Consider the following 19,711-nt stretch of genomic DNA (forward strand, 5'->3'; position numbering starts at 1 on the left):
ATACATGAATACATACAAGCTTACTTATAGCAAGTGTTCCTCCTGCCTAAGAACGGATAATACAGCACTTACGTGTAAAATTGCAAAGAGAGGCCATATGAATCTTTGAACTAGACACAGTATTTCCACGTGGACTGAATGAAAAACTCAGATTCTCTCGTTTTCTGGCAACTGTTGATATTATCGGATTACTCTGTCCATATTTTCAAAAATGTTTGCATTTGTTGTCATTTGCGTCCATGGACATTAAGTATCCCGTGATACTACCAGTATGTCATGTATTTACAAGAGTTTGCCGTCTGGAATAGCCAGTTGGTATGACCCATGTGAAAGAGAGAGTGATGTTGGGTTTAAGTGACGGTCTATCATTTTATGGTTCTCTACAACTCAGGCTGACAGTTCATAATTAACAGGTACTGTCCATGGTGTTGGTGGCTGTGTGACTTAAGGTTCCTGTATTCAATCGCTCTCAGCAATCGTGTCTCTAGGGTACTGTCCGTGGATTCCGAGAAGAGCCATTTCCGAGACGTAAGGTACCACATGATGTTATAGTAGAATTAACACCACAAGGTACTGCCCGTGATATCCCCCAGACGTAAGAAATTAAATGGATTGGTTATTTTGGCGGGCCATGCTTTACTTTACTGCGACCATTAAAAACAGCAGCACCTTTTTGAACCACAGTCTGTTCTCTAAAACCCGGGTCAGATCTGTACCCTTTCTTGTTATGAGTCAGCAGTTGCTTTGAACGGTTCAGTGAATCATTTGCCGGATTGAATAATGAATTAATAATATCAGGCACTGTGTTCTTTGGCGTACAGCTTTATTGCTCTTCACTTACTGTATTATCATCACTTGTAGAGATCTGTTGAGAGCGCATTGAGGAATGGAGAGTCATTGAGGCAGTTTTCGTTTCGAGAGCCACAGTTGATACTATTGCCAGAGTTGATCAATTCCCAAGTGTCGGCGACATGGATACATTCTTTTAGATGTTGTATATCTTTCATCTGGACTCTATGGGCTACTATTGGACGGCTTTCCATCACCCAGCATCTGTAATCGCACTTTAGCGCCTATATGCATGAAGATTTAACGGATTGCTTTCAGCAAAGCTTTGATTAACTGTGTTTAACTATGTCAAGACTAACATTGTTTATTTATATTCATCGCGAGTGTAACACTCTCCACGGTCCGGTGTCTTTGTCAGTGTCAGTGTCTAGTGCGGTTATATATTACAATCTTTCGTATATTTCACCTATGGGTATTATCTGACACAGCACCACACACGCGCGGTCCTTTCTGCCGGGGCATTGCTCGGGTGCGGTGGTTAGTAATCTGACGCCACGGTTAGGCCACCAATTTTGGTTACACTGATGACGTAGCCTATGCACGCACCACGTAATTATGCCAACGCAGGTGCACTTTAGACTGCATTTAAGCAGTGTGTCTTACTTGGTAGTCATCTTGACAAAGGTCCCCAGTTGCAGAACCGACACGTCGATCCTGTTCCATTAAAAGCTTTTGAGCGTTTGCCGTAGTCGTCTGGCGTGCCACTTTCTTCCTTCAAATTGCAGGAAATTGTTTGATATGGATGGCGCCCTCATCGGCAATGGGCGCTGTCACGGTAAACCAGGTCTTTTAACACATTTATATTTAAGGGATCAGTCAATAGGCAAAACAAGGCAGTGAAATAAAATGAGGTTTATTTGGATAAGACTTCGGAAACACACAGAAACACAAAATACAGAATATATACACACTTACTGGGGTCTGGGGGTGGAGAGCTAGCCCTTTCCTAGTTGGAGGGCGCCTGCTTCAGCAAAAGGCGTTACCCTGTTTGCTCCGGTTGGTTCCAGCCTGCTGGCTGGGCTTCTCCATGCTTCTCTGCAGGTGTGTATAGCTCTTTCACCAAGAAGCACCTTTGAGAAGCCCGCCAGCAGCTCCTTGTCTCTTCAAATCTCCAACAAAAAAGTGAGAGATCTGCTACACTACACTCCCTTATATAGGGCTTGATGCCTATCTAATACATTGAGGGGTTCACTCGCTAAGCAGGACGCAAAGGAACTGTATGAAGCCGGCGAGAAGAAGTGGGGAACAGATGAAGTGAAATGCAATTAGAGCACGGATTGTGTTTGTGCATTCAATGAGAGGAGGGGAAAATTCAAAAACGTGCCAATGAAAATCGTGTCTATGAGTTTGAAACCCAGGAACCGTTTTCCTGGCTAGCCCCATACCCCCTGCTGAGTAGGTTCCTTAATGTCTAGCTGGAACAAAGGCTTTCTACTCCAGATAGCAAGTCCACAGCCCTCCCCCCTCACCATGTGCCACAAACTTGCATGTCATTTGCAATTAACACAGGGAGTCCCTATACTTGGGCTGGTGGCATTGAAATGCTAATCCACATCTGGCTGCCTTTTGTCACAAAACTGGTTTTTCTGCATGCAGTTCAGCTCACAGCACAAACACAAAATGCATTGTAGTTTTAAAACACAGCAACACTAAAACGTGCACACTACAATTTGGACCTAAAACGTGGGGTCTGTGAACTGGGGCTCTAAAACCTGTTCTAGGATATAAGCCTTCTAGACCCAGCTCTAATACCTTGCTGGCAGGTAATACAGGTTAATCCTGTTTGCCCAGAAAGAATGGAGAGTGAACTCCTGTAATCCAAATGCTAAACAATCATATGTATTGTGATATGCAATCACTGTCCAGGTACAGCTTAGGATTGGAGTCTCCAAGCAGGTATGAGGTATAAAGTGCATATAATATGGATAAACGTGGGGTGGTTATATTAATATGAATAAACCAGTCGGAGGTTAATAAGCAAATGTGGACAAGGGGCATAGGAAAATGTGACCGCCGTCATACCAACTGTGACCCATATAAGTCCCAATAATGCTAACCTTACCGACTGGCATCAAATACCACCCCTTCCAGCCAGGTAGAGAACTGAAATCATGTCCCGTATTGAACCATAAACGCTTGTGTTTGGTGCTCTAGGAAGTAGTGACCATTCCTTCCTCTCTACAATTTAACCCTGTTTGCCCACAAATATCCCCCTTTTTCCTCATGTTCCAGAAGTCTCTGCCCTGCAGCTATTTCTCATAAGGGGCCACACATACAAGGCAACCCACTTATAAGCTTGCACAGGCAGCTACGGGACCACGAGTCAAAAGGAAATACAGGCAGTCCTTGCTTTTCCGACAGAATGCGTCCTGCAATCCCGCGTCGGATAGCGGACCGTCGGATAGCGGGACCCATGTTAACTGGCGGTGGTTTCTGTCGGATATGCGAAACCGGCGGCGGATAATGTGTTTTTGGACAGCATTATGCGCCGTCAGAAAACGCATCCAACGGAAAGCTGAATGTCGTAAAGCGAGGATTACCTGTATAGCACAGAAGCATTAACTGGCCCACTGGGCTTACATAGTTAACCCCACACACGCGGTTCCTAGCTTCTAACCCTATGGGGGACAGTATAAAGGGAACAGAATTACAGGGCAACACGGTAATGTACAATATCAGACCCAAGAGCTGGCACTCTCAGCCCTTGCCAATGGTTTAAGGGGTAAACAGCTGGGCGTGACCTTCATTAGTGAAGGCTGGCTACCCCCTGTTGTCACAGGCGTGCCCCGGGGGCATTTAAGGAAAAGTCGAGTGAGTGCACCTTTTCTTTCCACTATTGCAATAATCTGCCAGCCCATCTCACACTGAAAGGGTCTTACTGTATCTTCTCTTTTCTAATCTTTTGGTTATTAATCTACCTGAATAACTTTATAGAGTTGATCTCACTTTCTATCACAATCTTATTTTTCGGTTTCCATTTTTGCTAATTCTGATATGCTGCCTCCGTCCCTTCTGACTTATAAGAATTGAAATGCTGCCTCTTCCTATTTCTTTCCCTACCTCTTTTTGCAGCCACGTTTGTTTAGACTGGTTTCGGAATATTTATTATCCACAGGTATACACTGATAAATGTACTTATCTAACAATGTTTTAAAGATTGCCCATTTTTCTTCCATATTGTTTCGTGCAAGAACCACATCCCAATTTATTCCTTATAGACTTGTAGACTCTTCCTTAGTTTACTAAAATCTGCCTTTCTAAAATTAAGTCGGTTGATCTCATATGTTTTTTGATAGTTTATTTCAAATGAGACCATGTTATGATCACCGTTTCCCAAATGTTCCCTAACTTGAATGTTTATTATTTCTACGTTGCTTGATATTAAATGACTTATTTTGCCATATCTTCCTTTTTTTTCCTGCCGTTTGGTGTGCTTGGCTGTTTTTTTATATATTGCTTTGCCCCGACTAGGTTTTTTTTTGGCTTTAGCACCCTGCTCCATTGCTTTTTGCTTAGACCCCTGCGTTTAGGGGCATCCCAAGTTGTGTCAACGGATTCTCTCTTTCTATTAGTTGTACTTCTAATCTCAATGCTCTGATCGATTTTTGGACTTATTAAAATCACTCGTTATTAATACATGACCTAATTTTGCTGCCTTCTCCATATGCAAAAGTAGTTTGGCTTCCTCAATCCCACAGATATTTGGTGGTTTGAAGCATATCCCCACAAACATTTTTTTGTTCTTTTACCCCCACTGCTAATTTCTATTTACCAAGTCTCTACATATTCATTATTCCCTTTATAAACATCGTCCCTTTTAAGAGGTATTAAAACCAGTTTAACATATAATCATACTCCACCACCTCTTCTATTTGCTCGATCCCTCCAAATAAGCCAATACTCCTCTAATTTAACTACCCAGATATGAGTTTCATCCCACCATGTGTCAGTAATGCCTACGACATCGTTCTATACTGTGTGCGGCCGTGCTGCGCGCTTTTTGTGGGTATACAGTCCCTGCTGCCGGGACCGACAGGCAGGGAAGGTACTGTGTGTATGTGTTTATGCTTATGTATGTGTGGATGTGTAATTTATTATTTATTATTTAAAAAAAAAAACACATTTGTAAAAATAAAATATTTATTATCATTGTGCAGACATACACATACATACACATACATACACATACATACACATGCATACACATGCATACATACACATACATACACATACATACACATGCATACATATACATACACATACATACACATGCATACATACACATACATACACATACATACAGATACATACACATGCATACATACACACACATACACATACATACACACACATATACATACATACATACACATGCATACATACATACATACACATACATACACATGCATACACATGCATACATACACATACATACACATACATACATACAGATACATACACATGCATACATACACACACATACACATACATACACATGCATACATACACACACATATACATACATACATACACATGCATACATACACACACATATACATACATACATACACATACATACATACACATGCATACATACACACACATATACATACATACATACAGATACATACACATACATACATACAGATACATACACATGCATACATACACACACATACACATACATACACATGCATACATACACACACATATACATACATACATACACATACATACACATGCATACATACACACACATATACATACATACATACAGATACATACACATACATACACACATATACATACATTCCAGCGGCGGTAGCGGCGCTAAGTCTTTATTTTCCTACTCTTCCCCCCTGTCGGTGGCTGCACGCTCACTGCCGTGCGCCCGCGCGGTCCTATTATAGAAAGGCTGACTAACCTCAGCCATCTATAATTGCCACGCGCATGGTGCAGCAAGCGCACGCACTATAGAACAGCCCCACGGTTACCAGCCTGGGCTGTTATCTTATCTGCTCCTGTCTTTCTACTCCCATTGATTTTAGAGTTTTTAGAAATGTACTAGTATCTATATTTAATATGGGTGCTCCATGCTGGCTAAACTCTCCCTTGTCCCCACTCCACTCCCTTGACTCCTAGCTATTTCCCCATTCATATATATTCTTTCTAGTCCATTTCCTCTTGCTTGTCCATCCCTACTATAAAGATAGCATCTCTCCGAGAAGGAATCCCAGTGCTCTAAACACCCCAAACCCTCCTTCCTACACCACTTTCTTAGCCATGCATTAACCTCCCCAATCTCCGACTGTCTCCCTGCGGTAGCGCATGGCACTGGTAGTATTTCAGAAAATACCAAGTTTAAGCTTTTGGCCTAGATCCCTGAAATCATTTGAAGGCAAGACAGGAAAAACGTACTTTGCGCCTAGACTCAAGTGATGGCCAGTCTAGTTCTTAGAGCATTTTACAGTGCTGTGTTGTACTTACATTTAAGGACAAAGCAGCATATTGAATTATAGAGGGTGTTTAGTTTGCTAAGGTGAGTTTGGGGTTCTATACCATATACTATGTCCCCATAGTCTATAATTGGCATTAGCATCTGCTGTGCGATGCGCTTTCTGACCAGCAGGCTTAGGGAGAATTTGTTCCTGTAAAGTACACAAAGTTTGGCATAGGTTTTGGATGCGAGTATCAATTTGCAAGTCTACGGGATTGGTCATGGAACTATAAATACCGAGCCCCTCTGAACAAAATTATTTTATACTATTTATCATTAAAAGGGTTTTATTTTTATTCATTTTCACTACACTGACTACTGCGAGGGCATTCATTAGGGGACTTTTGTTTGTGTTTCTACTAGTATATTTATCCCTATTTTCACCACAGTATATCAATACTTACCTTGCTATTACCAGGCTGATGCGATCAATATGCAACCCAAATGTTAAATGGGTATCAAGGCAATTCCCCAGATACTTACTACTGATGACCAAGGCTAGAATGGGATTAGTTTGTGCAGATCTGTAGCTCCATCATTGGTAGCTTTAGAAATTTAGCCTTGTTCCCAAATACAACTCTTACAGTCTTGTAATTGTTAAAAAACTGTTTGTTTTGGGAAATCAAGTTTTCAAGTCTTGAAAAAGTGAGATTGACGTACGTGTCTGATGTCAGAGAGGCTATGGCTGTGTGCATGCAAGATTGTGTCATCCGCATACATGTGTATTGAACCTCCCTTACAAGCTGTAGGAAGATCATTGATGAACACGGAGAAGATTAGGAGCCCCAGAACAGAGCCTTGCGGGACACCACAGGTGATATCTAAGGGGTTGGAGTTAGAGCCTGAGATGGAAACATGTTGGGATCTGCCATGTACAGTAAGATACCACCATTTGTATAGCAGTCAGATCAGATGTATGACCTAATGGCTATGTTGATAACTTTGTCGTCGTATCTTCTGTATAGCAGGCATGAGGTATTAGGCTGAGGCCCCAGTACCTCCGCTGCATGCAGCCGATTCCCCGGTCTGCAGGGAGCAGCAGACCAAAAGACCAGGGGTGGGGGGCATGGCGAGGGAGTGACGGGGGCGCGGCCATGACGTCACCCGGCAGGTTCGCCCTCATTGGCTGAACTGCTGGGGGGCGTGGCTTAGCACTCCGTGGCAAGTCCTGCTCTCAATTCTATTGAGAGCAGGAGCAACTCTCACCACAGCGCTGCGGCCCTCCCTCGCAGCGGGCCCGGTGCCATTGAGGGAAGGGCTCTCGTCCCTGCAGCGTCTGCCACAGCGGGCGCTGCAGTAGCCAGCGGGATCCAGCCCTTAGGCTGCAATAGATCTGGTCTCCAAGGGGATAACTAATAACTACTGATAGCGTAGGTAATGGTGTGTATCAAACACCACTGGGTGGGCAGCGGTGAGATGCACTAGCTAATAGAAGTTCTAGTTCTTGGAGATCAGATTTATTGCAGCCTAATATCTCATCTCTGCTTCACAGGAGATACTGCGTTCTCTCTGTCCATTACACATTCACATTGCCCAGTGTAACAGGTACACAGTTCTCTGCAGATTACAAATACATTGTCCCACGTGTTACAAATACGTATCATATGCATACATATATTTGTCTAAGTGATACACTGATCTTTATGCGATACCATATTATACGCTATCTTTGCAATGTATGACAAGCCCCTCCGGAGTCAGACAGCTCCTGTACAAGGCTTGTTGCTGGTATCCCAAGTTGTATCTGGCCTAAAACCAGCCGGCAGTCTTCCGCCTTCTCAAGAGGGCATCCCACATGTGTTACAACCTGACAGAGCCTTCCACTTTAAAAGCAGTCAACAGCACCTCTGGAATAGGTTGTAATCAGAATATTCCAGAGGTAACATTTAATGGACTTTTCCCCCCCGTGTCAAATATTTTATAAAGGCACCACGGAAGTTTGATTACCTCTGTCTGGTTACCCACTAACATCCAACCAACGTCTACCTAAGGGTTCATTATTTGTATTGGTCTTTTACAGTATATGTCACTGTTGCGACGACACGTGGGTGGTCAGAGGGCAAGCTTTTATTCAGAGCCTCAACACCTGGAACATAAAGTAACTTAATTTCAGCATAATAGAACAAACAGAAGAGCTTAATTTCAGCATAATAGAACAGTCAAACAAAAAGTCCTGAACAGGGCTGTGCCCTCTGACAGAAAAAGGGGGGAGGGGGGTGGGGTTCAAGTCTCAGAGCGAGTAGACAGTGTCCCATCAAACAGACCTTGTGGCCGGGTCTTCTTGGCTCCTCCGTCAGAGTTCCAGGGTCCGTGTATCCTGGTTCACATAGCAGAGACTAATGGAGCATCTAAGCTTTTAAAGTCCTCTAATGAGTCAGCTGAGATCAGGCTAATTAAGTCAGCCTGCTCTCAGGCTGGGATTTAAACCTGTCCCTGCTGGGTTCAGCAACTATACACGTTTTTCTTGCCTAATAGCGTATATTCCCTGTCTAACGGTCAGACTTACCAGATTTATGATTGAAGTAAACTTCACTTTTCCGACGACAAGGAACGGTAGATCAAGTTAGATTCCAAGATTACCCAGTGAGGGCTTGAACCTAGAAGCTTGTGTATTTAACACCAACTAAGGAACGGATACCTGCCAACGGATTACACAACATTGAGGTGAAAGGACTTGTGATAAACATTGTAAACAGGCGAGTTGTTGAACCTTTGTCAGATTCGAGCTAGACCCACACAAAGATTCCCGCTTGGAAACCCATCAGCGCCAGGGTGATCCCGATCTCGGGAAATGACTGAAATGCACGAGGTGTGTACGGGAATCCTGTACTACTTGGCCAAGCACAAGAAGACAGAGCTGTGTATGTTATAGCAAGAGTACGGAAAGTTTGATAGCAGTGCAAGTCACAGCAGGCGGATGGGCCGTGCATTGAATACATTTCCAAACCAATGCGTATATAAAAGAGAGCCAAGCACACCAAACAGCAGGGGGAAAAAATCAAGATATGGCAAAATAAGTCATTTAATGAATAGAAAGTAAAAAAAAAACACGTTTCGGCACCTTCATCAGGGTTCGATGTGCATGGAAACGTTGGATGCATTTTTTTGACTGTCATTAAATAACTTATTTTGCCATACCTTCCTTTTTTTCCTGCCGTTTGGTGTGCTTGGCTGTTTTTTTATATATTGCTTTGCCTCGACTAGGGTTTTTTTTGGCTTTAGCACCCTGCTCCATTGCTTTTTACTTAGACGCCTGCGTTTAGGGGCATCCCAAGTTGTGTCACCGGATTCTCTCTTTCTATTACAAACAGATGCGTGTGTCATGACAGGAAGCATGCACACTCGGATACATGTATACATGTCTGTGCAGGGGCCAGGCTGATGGACTCGCCGGGGGCTGATTCAGACGAACGACACCATGTGTGGCATTGAGAATCAACCGGAACAAGGATTAGGGCGATTGAGAAACAGCTGTATGTCAGACCAAAGGCGTGCCACAAATTGGTAGACAGCTTTGTATGTTACAGCAGGAGACGGCTGTAGGGTGAGAGGTAAAGCCAGTGAAAACACCAAACTTTATTTGTATTTTTTTTTTTTTTTAAACAACTTTATTTAAGAGAAATAACAAGGATTAAAAAAAAAAAAGAAATATAAGAACAATTCACTTCAGTTCTATGTACAAAAAACACAAGCTGATAAAAACAAGCAGCACAAGCAAAATGTAAATGTGTCGGATGTTTAAAAATGAAAGTGGAGTAATGATGCGCGACACGGGAGATGCTGGTCGCTGGGAGAGGAAAGGCACGGTGAAGAGTAGAGAAGATCACATTCCTGCCTGGGGCTAAGACTTGAAGCTGCATGGACACAGATCAATCTGCGTTTCTTCCTTTCCTGCAGACTGGCTCGACCTGGCTTTGAACCAAACAGCCAACATGAAAAGGCCAATTAACCTTGTGCTGTTCAGTGAAGGTCACAAAGGTCTGGACATCAGAGGGACCTTCCGACGTTCACTGAACTTCAGAGCAGTTTAGCTCTTGTCTAGGGCTGATGACAGCCATGGGTCGTGGAGAGCTGTGATTGGAAGGGGAGTAGAGGGGACCTCCTTTCCTGACCGCATCGGTGGGGTCAGCGCCTTGTGATAGCTGCACCAGGGGCAGCAGAAAGAAGAAGAAGCATGTTTTAGTTCCCCTATTCTTTAAACAGTTTTGTCAGGATCCCTTTGGCAGGAAAGTAGATACACTCTGTATCATAACACTGTGTAATTAGCAGCAGAGACCTGTTTAAAATGAACAAGGTTATCAAGCAACGGGGAACGCGACAAGGGTCTGCACCACCAAAATACACACCGTGGGCAATATTTACTATGCAGGCCTTTCTGATAAGACGCCTTTCACTTGCATGGACCACAAGGCGTCTTCTAGTGCCGAGAATAGCAGTGTTTAGTAAATATGGGCCTGCATCTCTCTACCATATAACTCTGGCGTTACATGTGGTCCGAGTCTCGGCCTCCTGAGCATGCATCTTCCCAACAGTCAGAGTTAAAACTAAACAGTATAAACCTTCTAAAATTCCTGATGCTTTGGTCTTTAAAACATTTCTTTTAAAAGCCGAACACCATTAGATTAAAATGTCAGCAAAAAACATGTTCTAAAAACAGCTGAATAAGATTGAGCTGGCCATATGAAGTCCAAGTGGCTAGGACATTCTGGAAATGAGTAGTTCATAATGGTTGTTTGGAGAGCGGGTTGACCTTGCTGGGCCCGATGGGTGACTCCAATAACAAGGAAGAAACCAAATTAGACCAACACGCCTTATAGAGACCATTACTGGGTTCAAAATCCAACATTGTAAGATAATCTACAGACACTATTACTCCAGGTGTTTAACCAAGCAATGGCCTCTTCAGCATGGGATATTCTAGTCCCGTGTGCTGCAGGATGGGGCCAGCATGTGAGTTACTCTGTCAGGTTAGTGGAGAGGCTCAATCATACATCTCTTCAAACATCTTCCGCCCCTTTACTATGTAGGCATCCTTCTCCTGAGGGGTCATTTGTGCCACCAGCTCTGGCCGCTGGCTCACCTCGCTGTAAGGGTATTGGCGACCCCCTACAGTGACTGTGTGGTCTGCAGTAACCTCCTCAAACTCATCCTCGTCTTCATCATCCTCCGCATAGAGACAGGAGTAAGCTTTCACAGGAGGCTGGGGTGCGGGGCTGTCTTGGTCCGATTCACTGGTGTCGCTGTCGGAGTCGCTGCCAGCGACGGCGTTGGAGGCGGGAGCAGGTGAAGCGCCTACACCTCCAGCTGCGCTCTTCTTCTCGTGGATGAGCAGGGCCTGCATGACCTCTTCATTCTCGTCGGTCAATGGCCGGGATTCCTCGTGCTCTTGGAAGGGATCAGCATCCAATCCACCTGGAAACAGAAGGGAGAGGAGTTAAAGTGCATGGTTGGGGCTCATTAGTGGCGACACAATACCAAGTGGTAATTTCTTTATAGTAGGAGAACTCCATTAAAATGATAGTATCGGGTTCTTTTGTGGAGATATCACCAAGTCAGGGATCAAAGAATTCAATTAACTCAATGGGGCAGGGACGCATTGTGCCTGTAAAATTCAGTGTGTTTAAGTACTGATTTCGATGTATACACACACACACACACACACACACACACGGATTGTACATAGATTGTGACCTGCTATTGGAGTACCTACTTCCGCATATACACACAGCTCTGCCACTACACATCAATTCGGACCCGGTATTCCAATGCACACACCACTGCAGATCAATCCTAACCTGCTATTCCAGTGCTAGTTTTCAGCCTGATCTAATATTTCACATATACAGCTCTGCCATTGCACATCAATCCTACCCAGCTATTCTAGTACAGATAATTACGCAGACACGGGTCGCTGCACTTGAATGCTAGTCTACTATTCCATCACACACATATCAATCCTTCCCTGTAGCACTGTACTTGCGCTATTCCAGTACCACTCTATACATGCACAACTCTGCCAGTGACTCGCAGTCTTTAGAGCTGGACTTTCCACCCCCGTACTCACAAAGTTCTCTGACCTGACATCGGTCTTCCCCTGTAGCACCAACTAAAGATTCTCTTACCACCTCGCTCAGCTTTGCCTCTGCATTATGCTGTGCAGTAACTCCTGTACAGTTCCCCCTACACAGCTGTACCATAAAACCTCGACCCTTCCCTACAGCACCCGCCATTATTCCACCGCTGGCGTCTCTCCCACTCAGCTCAGCAAATAAAGCAATCCCTGCTATTCCAATACACAGAGTTGGCATCAGGCCATGGGTCTCATTGGTGTGACCTGTTATATATCATGATATATACACGATGCCAACCTTTCTATGTATATTCAGAGTTACTGTCCAGTCCTTTAGCACCCTCTTCTAAAGCAGTAGAGTCCACCCACACACCCGCTCTGCTCCTGGCACAGTATATACACCTGTACTGGGTACCATGCTGCCTCCGTCTCTCACCTTCCTTGTGTTCTGCTGTTTCGTTGAACACCCCCTGCACTGTGCTCTCCCTTAGCCAGATGGGCCTCTCCTTGGATGGCTTCCCCTCAGCCGCCGCTCTCTGCAGGTCCTCTTGCTCCTCCATGCTGATGACCACGTCCTGCTTGTAGAGATCCTCGTACGATGGACCCTTCGAGCTCCAAGCTTCCCGGAGAGGACCGAAGGCTCCCGCCGCTGCGGCCGCTGCCCTCTCTTTGCTGGGAATGAGAAAGAAGACACAGCCTCAGATTGCTGCACGCAGGCTGCGTCAACACCAGCTCGTGATACTGCACGCAGGCTGCGTCAACACCAGCTCGTGATACTGCACGCAGGCTGCGTCAACACCAGCTCGTGATACTGCACGCAGGCTGCGTCAACACCAGCTCGTGATACTGCACGCAGGCTGCGTCAACACCAGCTCGTGATACTGCACGCAGGCTGCGTCAACACCAGCTCGTGATACTGCACGCAGGCTGCGTCAACACCAGCTCGTGATACTGCACGCTGAAGCACCAACGTTCTGCATCCCTTAAAGTTGTGTAGCTCTTTTACATCTAAACACAGGTTCCTGTGGGTATGTGATGAATGTACCATGCATGTATTTATGAATAGTTTTATCAATATTCTCCCTACTGTCCAGATATGATTCACAGTCAAAAGAAAGGCATTGAGTTTGTGCCTCAGTTGTCATCTGCGTCCCCAAAACCTCCATGACAGACACTGCGATTTTTACAAGAATACCCAACCAGGTGAAAATGCAGCCACCCGCCGGGAGTGTGCTGCTGGGTTTCCTTCAGCCCCGAGAACAGATTTCCAACTCGGGTAAGAAAATAATAAGTCCACCATAAAAGATAAAAAGGAACTCCTTTGCCGAAGAGCTTACAATCTAAGGCCCAGATCCACAAACAGGTGCTAAGCTTTAGCACGTCAGCTCCCGTTCACAAGCGTGCTGAAGCTGGGTACCCTTCTGTGCATCTGGGCCCTTGGGTATGGCTGGAAAACCCTTCAGAGTTGGTATGTTTAGATTGTCAGGACTCGGCTATATGGGTCTGCTCTGTGGTCTGCAGCTCTGAGCAGACAGCTGTGCTAACCTGCTCACATGACGGTCTATGGCCTATAATAAGGCACCTCCCCGGCACCAGCTATGTGCAAGCTCCCCCCCCCCCCATGTTAATTGGACACTCCCGGTAGATTTCCCCCTTCAAACCTGATAGCGAAACACTACAATACTGGAGAGGTAAGAGTGGGGAGGGGGAGGGGGAGAAATACACGACAAAGATATGATTGAGAACTAGGCAGATAAAGAGCAGACGGAATTCAAAGCAGCAGTCCCTGTAGAAAAGATACATGTTTAAGTATAAAGCAATCCAGAGTATGGCTGCAACACACACACAGTGTCATTTTATCTAACAGCACTATTCAAAATTCTGTGATGTTGCTTCTCCAAGCTCTGAGCTCCAATTATTTGACTGTGTTCATGAGAATGGAGCTTAGATCTTCCCTGGCATGGAGAAGGGGTTTCACAGCATACTGAAAAGGGCCCTAAAAGTAGCGTCAAAGTTTTGAGTTCTTGCTGCACACAATTGCCGTCCCCACTGTTCATTTCTGCCGGAGGGAACCAAGCTTTGCACTTCGCCGCAATCCCGCCCCAAACGACTTAATCTCTGTCTGCCGTAAACTCATTCCCCAAACACAACCCTTATTTTTCATCACCCTCTACCAGCCCTAAGGGCTATCTGTATAAATACTAATACTGCGTAGCTAGTAGAAGAACAGAGAGATTTACACCAGAAGGATGTGAGCGGGATTACATCGAGATGGAGGAGAGAAGGATTAAAACAAGGAGAAAAGGAGGAACCCGGTTTAACATTATGATATCAAGATCAAACATAAGTATTCCACTCAGGGACAGGATATTATTCAACCGTCTTTGAAAATATTATAACTTATTTGATGTCACCGCCATTTTGAATTATCTTTATGTTCTAAAACCAGAATGCGGAGCACAGTTATGCTGGAGTAATCTATAGAAAGGGATAAAGGACATTTTACGATCCACTTTCACCCAACCTCTTTCTCTTACTTAACCAACATCTGCAGTTTTAACTTTTTAGCAACAATTACGTTTTTCGCGTAAAAGCCATTTAAAACTTTTCAACCCAAGCAGCTGCTATCACAAATGGATCACCAATATAACCAAGCTTCCCTACCCTGCATGGTGCCAAGTGTCAGAGAGGACAAGGGCTTGATTATACCAGCACACTGCAATGCACGCATCTGTGGCGTCACTATTGTGACGTGCAGAAGCACATTCTTCTGCGCGCGCGACTGCAGGGGAGACAAGGCTGACATCTGTTCTTTGATTGGGCGGCTGCGTCACGTGATCGGCCGTCGCAACCAGAAAATAAATTTGGAAAACGCTTCAACTGTCGCCCGCATTGCAGGAGCAAGCGGCACGACAGTCGCGGTAGGTATAAGCGCCTTGCGGGGATGCAGACTATTTGTTTTGGCGCTGCATGGCTCCGGGCAACGCTGCGCGCGTTTTTTTGGTAGAATCACGGCCCAAGACCGCTCATTCCGAACACCTCCATGATTTGGAGACCCTTGCTAGATGTTCCTCGGGGGGGAGGGGTGCAAATCCGCATTCAGTTGGCACCCTTGTTGAATGAAGGGTTTTAGGGGAGAATGAGCGAGTCGTAGCGCTGTGCCAGAAAGTACATTGTACGCTCTTTAGAGGCAGGGCGGCCATGTTTACTGCAAGTTGTACTTTGATCAGCCCTGCACACACAGGCAGTACTACTGACTGGAAGCTGATGAAAAGGCCGCCTTCCCCTCCAGTGATCCACATGTACCGTTTCTAAGCTGACGTCCTGTTACTGATTTGATTCATGCTAAACCGCTCAGGACTGCCTCCTGCTTGCCAGTAAGATTAACCACTACACACTATGTGCCCTCCACCCTCGAATGCTTCTGTGTGTCCCTGTTAGATTCCTCCTTACTACGGAAGCAATGTATTTACTCCCTCTCTGAAAATAGGCGCACAGGACATACTCCACAGCGCGCAGATAAGCGCTAAAATACACTGCCGAACGCATGTGCTCACCTTCTCTGTGAGTTTATTTCCCCACATCACTTAGATTGTAAGCTCCTCAGGCCATGTATGTTTCCCTATAGACTGATACCAATTTGCACTGCCAACTCCCGTAGCTGTAGGACATCTTCACCTCTCTCATCCACTGGCTTTGCGATACAATATACAGAGGGGTGTGTGCAGGGAGGGGCAGGTACCTCTGTCTGAGACTGGGGATTTCGGTGGGCTCCGGTTCCAGAATCTCGTGGGACAGGTTAATGTCCTCGGTCTCTCTAAGCAGAGCGTATATTGGTTCGATCTGCTCGTTAAAGCGTGCCACCAGTGTCCGAGCATCCTTCTTGGGCATCGCCGATTCATCCTCCTCCACCTCTGTCTGGCAGAACGTGCAACGGAACGTGCCTAGGAGACAGGGAGAGGGAGTAAGAGATGGAACGACAAACGGGAGAGCGCAAAACGAGAGGGGACAGCGGGAGAGCGGGCCAAACGGGAGGGGACAGAGGGAGAGCGGGCCAAACGGGAGGGGACAGAGGGAGAGCGGGCCAAACGGGAGGGGACAGAGGGAGAGCGGGCCAAACGGGAGTGGACAGAGGGAGAGCGCGAAACGGGAGTGGACAGAGGGAGAGCGCGAAACGAGAGTGGACAGAGGGAGAGGGCGAAACGAGAGGGGACAGAGGGAGAGGGCGAAATGAGAGGGGACAGAGGGAAAGGGCGGAACGGGAGGGGACAGGGAGAGCGCGAAACGGGAGGGGACAGAGGGAGAGCGCGAAACGGAAGGGGGCAGGGGGAGAGCGCGAAACGAGAGGGGACAGAGGGAGAGCGCGCGAAACGGGAGGGGACAGAGGGAGAGCGCGCGAAACGGGAGGGGACAGAGGGAGAGCGCGCGAAACGGGAGGGGACAGAGGGAGAGCGCGCGAAACGGGAGGGGACAGAGGGAGAGCGCGCGAAACGGGAGGGGACAGAGGGAGAGCGCGCGAAACGGGAGGGGACAGAGGGAGAGTGCGCGAAACGGGAGGGGACAGAGGGAGAGCGCGCGAAACGGGAGGGGACAGGGAGAGCGCGCGAAACGGGAGGGGACAGAGGGAGAGTGCGCGAAACGGAAGGGGACAGAGGGAGAGCGCGCGAAACGGGAGGGGACAGAGGGAGAGCGCGCGAAACGGGAGGGGACAGAGGGAGAGCGTGCGAAACGGGAGGGGACAGAGCGCAAATCGGGAGGTGACAGAGAGAGAGCGCAAATCGGGAGGGGACAGAGAGAGAGCGCAAATTGGGAGGGGACAGAGAGAGAGCATGGGAGCGTGAGACAGAGTAAATGTAGGTGAAAGGAGAGTAGAGAGAGGGAGGCGAGATGCAGAGCTTTTTGTCAATGGTATTCAAAGTGCAATCTCCTACTAAACTTTCACATGCACATTTGTTATTAACAAAATATTGGAAAGCTGTAACCCACATCGCATAGTCCTGGTTCTGCGTGCCCATGTACTGCTCTGTACAGCAGAGTAGGGCCTGGGTGAGGACATTGGCTGGGTTACTGGGCAGGCGGGACAGTGGCACACAGCCGGCACTAGGTTTGTGCATACTGCAAGCAGACTATATTAAAGCTGCCACACAAACTGCTCCACTGATGCACTATTTCTCATGCTTTTTATTTAACCCATGGAAGATGACTGTGTTTGCAGCTGTCTGACTTAAATCGGGGCACAAACCAAGCTACTCCCCCACCGAATACTTTCCCCGACCTGAGGCGCTGTCTGAGAGCCAATCACTTACGACATTGCTGTAATGCATTGGCTGCCAGGCAGGTAGAATCGATCTGCACCCAAAAGGGGCGTTGGAGGCAAATTGTGGGCGATTGCAGTTTTAACCCCTTCAATCGCAGGGGGGCCTGCCATACATACATTTGCAATGTGTTGCTGGCCCCTCCGGAACTCTAGGTGTTAAATGCAGTGGTTAAAGTGCCTGGTACCATCACACACTGGGATTTTTAGCTAGATAACATGGATATAGACAGCGCCTGAAGTTAAATAATGGTCCTCTATGTATTTAATAACACAGGTTGCGTAGTGACTGAATCTAGGGAAGGGAGGAATCTGAGTTCAAGGTCCGCCATTCACCGAGGCGCAGCTACCAAATCCACAACAAGATGATACCTTATTCTATCACACGCCTACGGAATGTCCCCTGCCTACTGTGAGCAGTCACACAGATCCCAGGCACGCCTAACGTGGAGGTGGGGAGCAGAAGCAAGGAGTGATGGGAAGGATAATGGGAGCCACGGTCAAGGTGCCATCAAGGAGACAAAGCGTCCCTCACAAACCCCCCCGATAATGCTGCTGCTTTGTACCTGAAGGGCAGAGAGGTGCTCGAAAACAGCAATTGGTGTCGCTCGACTCAAGGTTTTCCCTGGTTCCCAGTGTAATAGAACGCTAGTGGTGCTGGGCCGTAAGTGGTCACAATCGGTTCAACAAGGGTGGCGATCTTAAAGCCGCAGTTCAAGCTGCCGGTTTTTTTTCCCCCATCAATGCAATCTGCACACTCACAAGTGATTAGCGAAGGTGCAGATCGATGCGTTCTCCTGTAATCGATCGCTTGCTCAGGGTTATTTAAATTTAGTTCTTGCACAGCATTGTGGGCAATGTAGTCCAGCAATATCATGTGACTGGGCAGTTACTAGATACGATTGGTGCACTGCAAGAGAGAGGGCGGGGCTCAAGAGCCAGAGCCTGTCTCAGAAGGGGAAAGGTGTGACTTTGGAAATGGTTTCTATGGAAACAAAAATGCTTGTTACATTAAAAACATAAAATAATGTCTTTAAAAAAAAATTGTTTTGTTAAATGCTACAAGTATTTTCTCATAGTACAGAACTGATTTATTAAAATAAAAAAAAACACATGTAGGATTTTGCTTGGTCTGCAGCTTTAAAATACTATTTTAAAAGGAATACTGCAGATTGACGTTCTACGCACTGGAAGGGAGGCCTTATTTCTATGGCCGTTTACACAGGTTTAGGAAGCAGGGGGTCTCCGGAGCTGAATGGTGCTAATTTCAGCTCCGTGGTGGACCTCGGCACCCAAGATACTTACTGGGGGACAGGGCACCGGCTGGGGGCCAACGCCGGTTCAGGAGCTTGGTATATAACCGCCACCGATGTTAAAAAAAAACTCCAGTGACAAGAAATATAAGAAATATTTGACGCTTCCGTTGCATTGATCTGGCTGCTCCTATTTTATTTTTTTAAATGGGGGAAGGAAAGAAGGTAACTTGCTGATTTAGGTGGATTGCGGAGGTTGAATGGTCACTAGTATAGTATTATTAACATCTCTATGTATGCAACACTTGCCCTATTGATGCACACGGCTGTTTAACCAATGTTATTCCTCCTTCTGTAAGCAGAGTACAGCTCAGGCATCACAGGAGCATCAAGGCCTCAGATTAGCCCATAATCTCTTCTGTAAGCAGAGTACAGCTCAGGCATCACAGGAGTATCCAGGCCTCAGATTAGCCCATAATCTCTTCTGTAAGAAGAGTACAGCTCAGGCATCACAGGAGTATCAAGGCCTCAGATTAGCCCATAATCTCTTCTGTAAGAAGAGTACAGCTCAGGCATCACAGGAGTATCAAGGCCTCAGATTAGCCCATAATCTCTTCTGTAAACAGAGTACAGCTCAGGCATCACAGGAGTATCCAGGCCTCAGATTAGCCCATAATCTCTTCTGTACGCAGAGTACAGCTCAGGCATCACAGGAGTATCAAGGCCTC

At 46.3% G+C, this 19,711-nt stretch overlaps 1 protein-coding gene across 1 annotated transcript in view; it reads right to left on the reverse strand.

Moving 5' to 3' along the window:
* Positions 1-9,973: 9,973 nt before the first annotated feature.
* The window catches only part of GTF2E1 (general transcription factor IIE subunit 1), a 49,759-nt gene continuing 40,021 nt past the window's right edge, over positions 9,974-19,711 (reverse strand). Inside the window, exons 3-5 of the mRNA XM_075592900.1 lie at positions 16,159-16,360; positions 12,853-13,088; positions 9,974-11,758 (exon numbers count right to left, since the gene is read on the reverse strand). Coding sequence (XP_075449015.1) covers positions 11,328-11,758; positions 12,853-13,088; positions 16,159-16,360 — 869 coding nt within the window. The 3' untranslated portion in view covers positions 9,974-11,327. The remainder of the gene's footprint in view (positions 11,759-12,852; positions 13,089-16,158; positions 16,361-19,711) is intronic.

This window comes from Ascaphus truei, chromosome 3 (assembly GCF_040206685.1).
Source record: "Ascaphus truei isolate aAscTru1 chromosome 3, aAscTru1.hap1, whole genome shotgun sequence".
NCBI lineage: Eukaryota > Metazoa > Chordata > Amphibia > Anura > Ascaphidae > Ascaphus > Ascaphus truei.